Below are 9205 nucleotides of genomic sequence, written 5' to 3'. Positions count from 1 at the left end.
GGTAGAAGAATAGTGTTAAAAAGATCAAAAGCTGAAAAGACCCTTGGAGAGGCCAAACAAAACACTAAGTGACCTTAATAGTAATCAACTAAAAACATTGCAGATTTCAGGTAAACACTTGGAGAAACCAAATCCTGCAAGGTTGGACAGTAGGTCAAGGTGGGTCATACTGGGGGCATAGCTGAGGGTGGTGACTGTTTCCTTGCGACATCACAAACTTATGGAAGTCCTGTCAGCTTGTTTCTGAATACAGGCTGTGTGCATTTCTCCGTGGACATTGATACTTTCACAGTATTTATATAGCACCTGGACCCGCTCCATAATGAAAAAAGACATGGAAATCTCACCTTCTACAATATGGAACCTTTAAATAGAATACCCAGTGTGCACAGGCCCAACTAGACAAGAAGAGAAAAGGAACTGTATGCATTATACATTGTGCAAAGAGTGCATTACATTTATAGCCCCATGTATTCTCCTGAAGAGATGACTTAACAAGAAAGCTTAAGTACAAGCACATTCTTGGTTGGAACTGGAAGCAGTTGGTTTTTCAAAAGAAACTCCATGGTATTACACAGCAGTTTTACTAATTTGAAATGCAAAAATCTGGATGTTAATTCAAAAAAAAAAAATGTTAAAAAGATACAGAAATATCAGCACACTGCAATATGCTACATTATCAAATTCTAGTAGTATAAAAAAAGCTTGTGTATTCTGTATATGATGTTCATTTTGATGTGGTATTGCATCTAAAAAGGTTTTTAACTGGCAAAACAGTTAAGAGGTCAGAAGTCCAATCAAAGTAGCAAAGAACAATGAATTGCAAGTTTGTATACATTTATGCAAAGCTCATTTAAAAAGAAGTATGACTGTCAGAAGATGCATGAATTAAGCAAATTCTGCCCTTAAAAGAGCATATAAATTTGCATTGCCCTTTTGAATTACAGCGTGGAGTCTATGTTTGCTGTAGTGAAAACTTAATGCTGTGGTTCCAGGTAAAGCAAACAGAGGAAGTAAAACTGTGGATGAGTAAATCATTCTTATGGAGCGTGGCTGTCACTTTAATTGAGACGTTGACTATTGCATATTCAAGTATGTGCTGCACTAGGCTGCTTTAGCCAATCATGAACGCTGTGCGCTGCCATTGGCTGAGCTCCGGAGAGAGCTGTGTACTGTGCTGTGAGGGGTGGGGGTGGGGGGTTCTCTAGCTCCTCTGCACTCTCCCATTCAACCTCTGTAGTCAGCAGAACGAGTAGCTGAGCAGAGCAACACAGCATCCACGGCTACAGCATCCTGCAGATGACTCCGCTCCATGGAGGAGAGGGAGGGGGAAAAAAAGGAACAAGTGTTGGAGAGAAAGAGGGAGATCCACAGATGAAGAGAGACTGAGAGAAGCACAGAGGGAGTAAGAGTGGGAAATGAAAGGAATTGAGTAAACACCGCTGGTCGCCTGAGGACCACTGCAGCTGTACTAAATCTGGGGCTATCAGGCCAACCCTCAGCAGAGCAGTAAGTGAGAGAGGCAAGGGAGCAAAGGAGAAAAAGAAGTGATTTGAAGAGCTGATCACATCATTCTGGACAAGCAGGAATGGGAACCCCAAGAGCCTCTCCGTCAGCAGATCAAACTTCACACAGGAAAAGTGCCTTCAGATCACCGGTCTGAACCTGCCTCTTCAGAAGAGTGAAGAAAACGGGCAAAACAAGAGAGTTGTCCTGTTAGTTCCCGAAAGGTATCACACAGGATCTGAGTTCAGCCCAAGTCTGTGCTCTTTCCAAGTCCCCCCTTGGTCGTCCCTCGCACCTGCCTGCTCCTGGTGAATGTCTTCTTTGCATGCACTCCCACTGCTCGGCAGTTGAACACACTCATGGTCGATGCCAAGGGAAGGAACATGAAATGTCTGACTTTCTTCTTAATGCTTCCCGAGTCAGTGAAAAGCAAGTCAAGTAAAAGCTCCAAGAAAGGGAATGCCAGTGGCAGCTCCAAGCTGCCCCCAGTCTGTTATGAGATAATCACTCTGAGGAGCAAGAAGAAGAAGAAGATGGCAGCGGATATTTTTCCCACCAAAAAGCCGGCATCCACCACCACAGTGCAACTGTATCAGCAGCAGAACCTCAACAACAACAACACCATACAGAACTGTAACTGGCAGGGACTCTACTCCACTATAAGAGAAAGGTAGGTACAACCAAGTCTCTGCACACACTAGCAATCGTTATTGTTGAGCTCAACAATTTTTAAATCAACATTACATTCAGGGGAGATGAATTTGAAATTGTAATCTGAAAATTTCTCATAAAGTTCAACTGTATTTTCATTACACAATACACAATTTTATGAATGGAATCCCTGATGTATCCCTGAATGTAAAAATTTATCACAAAACACTTAGTCTAGGTAACTACTCATGTATATTGTTAGTTTAAATGTGCGTGCCTGCGTGCGTGTGTGTGTGTGTGTGTGTGTGTGTATATGTGTGTCATAGGCTACTTTTGGGGAAAAATTTCAGACTAAAAACCAGTTAATTGGGGACAGCTTGTGCACTAGGGAAAAAGCAGATTTTTGGGTCAAGTGGGGAAGGTTAAGGTTAGGTTATGTTTAGGGTAAGGGAAATGAATGGAAGTCCATGTAATATCCCTAAAAGTGACCTATGACAACTTGTGTGTGGTGTGTGTGTGTGTGTGTGTGTGTGTGGGTGGTTCCCTTTGCCCTGCCCTCAATCTGCTGGAGGTATCTCTGTTTACACCCTCTCCTGCTCCTGCAGACTTTGTCGCTCTGACATAACAGAGGGCGAACAGGCACTGGGTGCGTTTGACATGCACAACAGGCAGAGGCTGCTCTGTACTAAAAGCAAAATATTTACCTTGGCCTATCAGTAAAAGACCCCAGCTGTCCAGAGCAAAATGTGTTCTTTGCGACCTGGCTTTGTTGTCTCTCCAGAACATCATGGGGCTGTTTACACACCCCTGTGACATGTTCCACTACTCAATAATATATGAACGCAGCTTTATTGTTGGTCCCATTCTTTCACAGTGGGGATTTTCCATTCAGTTCATTGTCTCGTTTGTCTTTCTTTATGGAGATATAAAGAGTTTAAGCTAAAAAATGGTTAAGCTATGAAATAATTTAGCTGATTTCGCTATGAAGTGCATAAGTGTGCTATGTAATACTTTAAAAAACAGTTCTCAAGTAATTTGGACACTTTATCCAATCATAAAACTTTTCTTTTTAGAGGAGCAAAAAAGATAAAAATACATTTAAGTTACTATTTTTGCTTGCACTTCTGCTAAAGACTCTCACCACTAATTAATCTGACTTTCATTTACATAAAATACATAAAAGTTGATTTATGTGCATTGATTCTCCTCTAATCTCATCCCAAATATTGTCAAGATATGCTTTTTGTGTCTTACCTTCTTCTTGCACAGAATAATAAATGTAAAATTAATTTTCAACTGTTTTTTGTGCTTCTTTCCCTTCTTAGAAATTCAGTAATGTTCAACAATGAGCTGATGGCAGATGTGCACTTTGTGGTGGGTCAGCCTGGGAGAACCCAGCGGCTGCCAGGACACAGAGTAAGAATTTCATCAACCAGTAAAATCACAGTAGCAGGGAGGAAATTAACAAACAAGCAATCAGCCAGCCCAGTCCATTGTTGTTCATATCATATCAGCATAAAAATTATCTTCCTCATTGCCAGCAGTAATGGAACTGAAATCCTTTGTGCTCCACTCTCACTTCCGCACCATGTGTCTTTTTGAGACAGTCCTCAATTATTTATGTAAATGAGGCTGAAAGATAGAGGCAGAGAGTGAGCGAAGGAGGAAGGGATATCCTCTTCAGCAGTCATATCACACAGGATGGATCGTCTTTGTCTCTGCTTTAGCTCAGCCTTTTAAAAAAAAAAAAACCCCACTGCAATTACTCAACCTTTAATCAAACACATCCAACAGAACACGGTTACAATGATAAAGCATAGAGTAAGGTTCATTCAACTCTGCATCTCACATCCTAGAAATACTTTTGTGCTCACTTACTTGATTAGCTTTCGGATTTTGGAATGACAGTAAAATGAATTTACTATAAATAGCTTTGATTATTATAATTGGGCCCATATTCAACCTGTTTATCCCAGCAGTCACCTGCAGGTTGACACCCTCTGTCTTCTTTGTTTAGTTCACCTTCTGACCTCATTGCTCTTTCAAGGTGTTCACATAAATGATTGATTACGGTTTATAGTTGCCTGGACCACATGCCTCATCTAAAAGCACATCATGATGTCGACTTTATTTGAATATGATTATAACATTCACATTATATTTGGTAAGTGATTTTGTAGCCATAGCTTTGGCTCAGTTATCTATTCCACATCTTCACTGTCAGATGAGCCCTGTATGGGTCATCTTTTTTGTTCTTTTTATGGGGCCCAAATGTATTATCTATGATTGGTAACTGCAGTGCACTTTGTGCATTTATAGAATGCAGTTATGGAAGGGCATTGTGGATCACTTGACTGCACTTTATGTTGAGACATTATGTCAATGGGATATAATGACGTTCAGCACAGCAATCTTTCTTGTGACCATTTGGCAGCAAGTCAGATAACAAAGTTATATCCCTCCAAGATGGAGGATGCAACCATCAGCTAAAAACAGTAATGTATGAGAACATCTGAAAAAGAACAACAAAACAACAAAAAAAAAACAAAAAAAAAACAAAAAAAACAATGGGCTAAGAGGTGGGATTAATTTTATTCTAATATATATATATATCTATATATATATATATATGTATCGTCTCTAAATCCACATAAAAGAGCGAGCGTATTTCAACTGACCTCTCTTTATGAAAAAAGAAACATGAATTTCAGTGTGTACAACAATCACATCATTGTTTTCAGAAACCCATATTTGCAAGCTTTACTTTAGAATAGGTTCACTGCAATTTAATCACCTAAGAGAAAGTCTATGCGCCTTTTTTGGGAAAATTTATACCACCCACACACCCACCTACACATACTCACTGTGTGCACACACACACAAAAACCTACAACATGAAATGTTCTCGAGTATGATTAGGATTCACAGTCTTGTATAAAATGCTTATTACTGAAATTATTAGTGGCCTTGTGTTGCATCTGATTTCATCATAAGTTCAGATAAGTCATTAATTTCAGTAAATTGAACTTCTGTTGCACTCTGTTCAGTTGCTTTATTAGGATTTTGTTTTTTGTTTTTTTTTGTATTTTTATCAGAGGCAATCTTGTTCATTAGAAATCTGCTTCCCTGTCTTCAGGGGAAACAGTAAATGGTTGAGCACTGCTCATTATGTGAGAAACTCAACAGGGTCAATCTCTCCAGTGATTAGAATTGAAGCATAGTTCAATATCCACAAAGAGATTTGTGTTTTCATGTAAAGAGAAAGAGCCACATGTGAACAAATTAGATTTAGTGCAATTCCCTTTCTTGCAATATTTCTGTTTTCCCACTTTGTTACTACATGTCATGCGGTTTCCAGTGAAAACACAGAAAAACTATGGCATATTTTCATTTCCCTTTTCCCTGTGTCATTTTGCTTTCTCTTCTTATTCCAACAGTATGTTTTGGCCGTTGGGAGCTCAGTGTTCCACGCAATGTTCTATGGTGAACTTGCTGAAAACAAGGATGAAATCCATATTCCAGATGTGGAACCAGCAGCCTTTCTGGCAATGTTGAAGTAAGGATTCTCCACTGTCTAAACTTTTCAACACTCTGTGCTTCCTTCAACTGGCCCTGTTCTTTTGATCTTTGAATGCCTTTGTTTGACAAATGTCCTCTTTGTACATAACTGCTATATGATAAAACTGCTCTATATCTATCTCTGACACGTCTTGGACAAAACTGTTCAGCACTTACCCTGTCATACAATTGAACTGAAATGAGTTCTTTCCTGTATCTTAAAGACAGAATCTATATCTGTCTTTTTTCTTTTCATTATACATTCCACTTTTCATTCTGAATCAGTCCATATTGTTCTCTACCTCCTGCTTCCTGTTCCTCCATCACTTTTATGTATGAGTTTTGTTTTCTGCATCCTTGCAAGCAGGCTACAGTAGGTGGGAGGAATATTATTTTGTTGGCTAGTTTGATTAGTTTGCACAGTGATTTCACTCTGTTTAAAATCCCATTTCATGTCTTCCAACATAGTTTTGAACAGATGCGGTGATTCATGCAGTATTCCTTAAATATCAGTCAGTTTCAACTTTAGTCATCTAAAGTATTTTTTGATGTGTGTATATATATATATATATATATATATGTACACACACACACACACACACACATATATATAGATCATTTTAACAAATATGTGTCCACCATGTCGCTTTGCATGACATTTCTTTGATGTTTGATCTGGTATCTATAAAGCTGACAAAGTCACATTTTTATGTCAACAGGTATATTTACTGTGATGAGATTGACTTGAGTGCTGACACAGTGTTGGCCACTCTTTATGCTGCCAAGAAGTACATTGTCCCTCACCTGGCACGTGCCTGCGTCAACTTCCTGGAGACCAGCCTGAGCGCCAAAAATGCCTGCGTGTTACTCTCCCAGAGCTGCCTGTTCGAGGAGCCGGAGCTGACACAGCGCTGCTGGGAGGTGATTGATGCCCAGGCCGAGCTGGCGTTACGCTCAGAGGGCTTCTGTGACATCGACGCACAGACCCTGGAGAGTATCCTACAGCGAGAGACACTCAACGCTAAAGAGATAGTGGTATTTGAGGCAGCGCTCAGCTGGGCTGAGGCTGAGTGTCAGAGACAGGAGCTCACCTCTTCAACTGACAACAAGCGTAAGGTTTTGGGCAAGGCCATGTACCTGATACGTATCCCTACAATGGCTCTGGATGATTTTGCCAATGGAGCAGCCCAGTCGGGCGTGTTGACGCTTAATGAGACCAATGACATCTTCCTGTGGTACACAGCAGCCAAGAAACCTGAGCTGCAGTTTGTCAGCCAGCCCAGGAAAGGCCTAACACCCCAGCGTTGCCACAGATTCCAGTCCTGTGCCTACAGAAGCAATCAGTGGCGCTATCGGGGCCGCTGTGACAGTATACAGTTCGCAGTGGATAAAAGAGTTTTCATTGCTGGCTTTGGACTGTACGGATCTAGCTGTGGCTCAGCAGAGTACAGTGCCAAGATTGAGTTGAAACGTCAAGGAGTACTGCTGGGACAAAACCTCAGCAAATACTTCTCCGATGGTTCCAGCAACACCTTCCCAGTGTGGTTTGAGTACCCAGTCCAGATCGAGCCCGATACATTCTACACTGCCAGTGTGGTTCTGGATGGAAACGAGCTGAGCTACTTTGGACAGGAAGGGATGACAGAGGTGCAGTGTGGGAAAGTGACATTTCAGTTCCAGTGCTCCTCAGACAGCACTAACGGCACAGGGGTGCAGGGGGGACAGATTCCTGAGCTCATCTTCTACGCTTGACAAGCCCTGTGCACATATTTGACTGATTTTCAATGCATTTATGGAAAATAGAAAATGATCACTTTGTGCATAGTGTCACTTTCTGTTATTTATTTTTGTCACTACTGTGCAAAACAAAATCTGGTCTCAAACCTTTGAAAGGGTCTTATGTGGTTTTAATTTTAGTAAATGGTCCACTTGAGTAGGACCAGATCTATTTCAAGTTGTTGGATTGTGAAAATACGCTGATGAACAAAAGTTCTAAAAGATTAAAAATATCTTGCACTAAATGTGCCTGTATATATGAATATATGTAAATTCTGAAATGTATATGATGCCACCAATTGTGGCCAATGCTGGCCACAAAGATATCTTATATGATGAATATGCTACAGTATGTTTATTATGTCTATTCTTGCATAGAATGCACATATAGAGCAGCAATACTTCACATTCTATATTCTACGATGAACATTTCCTGTCATGACTCAGTCTGGACCATCAGCATTATACGTCAAAAAAGCTGTATGATACTTAAAGCAACTTTTCAAGTTATGATTACAGTCAAAAACACTGTTTGTCCTATTGTAGTGTGTAAACCCCATTAGGCATTTGTATTCGAGTGGTTTCAATTGAATCTGCAGCTTTTTGATACTTTGAATCTAGTAACAGGGCACTTAGAGAGGTCTTGAGGGGTCTTAGATTAGGGAGCACTGAATATAATGAGACACACAACCCCTACAGTATCTCTCTGTAGCATGTTGCTCTGCATCTACACAAATCTCAGTCACTCCAGTGAGGTATCATTTGCATCAGTGTCATTATGTTTACAGTGAAAATGAACTTAAAGTGATCACCATTCACCACTACAGGGTGGAGTGAAAGATTTCTTTGGTTTTCCCTTGGATTCTGTCTGCATTGCAGTACTGACGTGTGCTACTAATTGTTATTGCATCTTGGTTTTGTTTACAGCAAAAAAATCAACGATTGATTCAGTGTTAGAAGCTGTTTATCTTATGGACATTTACTTCTCTTTGTTAACAACCCTGTGCACTCTGAACTGCTGAGCACTCCCTCCCAATGTGATCATTCAGTATCAGTATTTGCAGAAGCATAATGTTTATGCTACAGAATTGCACTGATGTTGGTTTGTAATTGAATTTGTTTCATTATTTTTATGAGTCAGATTTTTTTTTATTTAATGTGATACTGAATATTCTTTCTGGTGTAGGATAAACATCCACAGGCTTGTCTGCCGATGACAATAGATGGGAAAACTGGTGTTCATGTCCTGTGTTTACGTGCTACAGTGCTGGGAGACCAACGAATGTGTATGATTGTTGATGATGCAAATAAACAAAACAAATGGTACATATTGATTGTGTACACCATCTGTGGAAAACAGCACCATCACATGCTACATACTCTGACTGAAATTTGGAGATGGGGACAGATGATGCCCTTCGGCACTGCAGTGATTTACAATGCCAAGGAGAGCTGTCTGCTGTTTGATGATCCCTGTCTTGATGCCACTTATACACCCTGCTTTTTGTCTGTCAAACTCTAACTCTATCTGCATCCTACTGAGCTATGCAAGACTACGCTTCCCCCTCCTTAATGAGAATTTTAATAGCCTACAACTCTAAAGTATGGCTTTTTGATGTGCAACCTCTACAACCTTGAATTTTCACAGACTGCAGTCATAAAGAATGGATTGACATGACCATCGCATGTTTTCAAGTTTCAGGAGATAGAGAAA

The 9205-nt window shown here is 40.3% G+C and overlaps 1 protein-coding gene across 1 annotated transcript; it reads left to right on the top strand.

Moving 5' to 3' along the window:
* The first annotated feature begins 1237 nt into the window (after positions 1 to 1237).
* Positions 1238 to 8817, top strand: btbd3 (BTB domain containing 3). The gene is made up of 4 exons (XM_022743932.1): positions 1238 to 2176; positions 3483 to 3573; positions 5595 to 5713; positions 6435 to 8817. The coding sequence occupies exons 1-4, from the start codon at positions 1866 to 1868 to the stop codon at positions 7465 to 7467; spliced, it is 1554 nt and encodes a 517-aa protein (XP_022599653.1). The 5' UTR covers positions 1238 to 1865; the 3' UTR covers positions 7468 to 8817.
* Positions 8818 to 9205: the final 388 nt, after the last annotated feature.

Source organism: Seriola dumerili, unplaced genomic scaffold (assembly GCF_002260705.1).
Source record: "Seriola dumerili isolate Sdu_G_001 unplaced genomic scaffold, Sdu_1.0 BDQW01000073.1, whole genome shotgun sequence".
In the NCBI taxonomy this organism is placed as follows: domain Eukaryota; kingdom Metazoa; phylum Chordata; class Actinopteri; order Carangiformes; family Carangidae; genus Seriola; species Seriola dumerili.
Note: the sequence above shows the minus strand (reverse complement) of the source record. Positions and strands in the feature narration are given on the sequence as shown.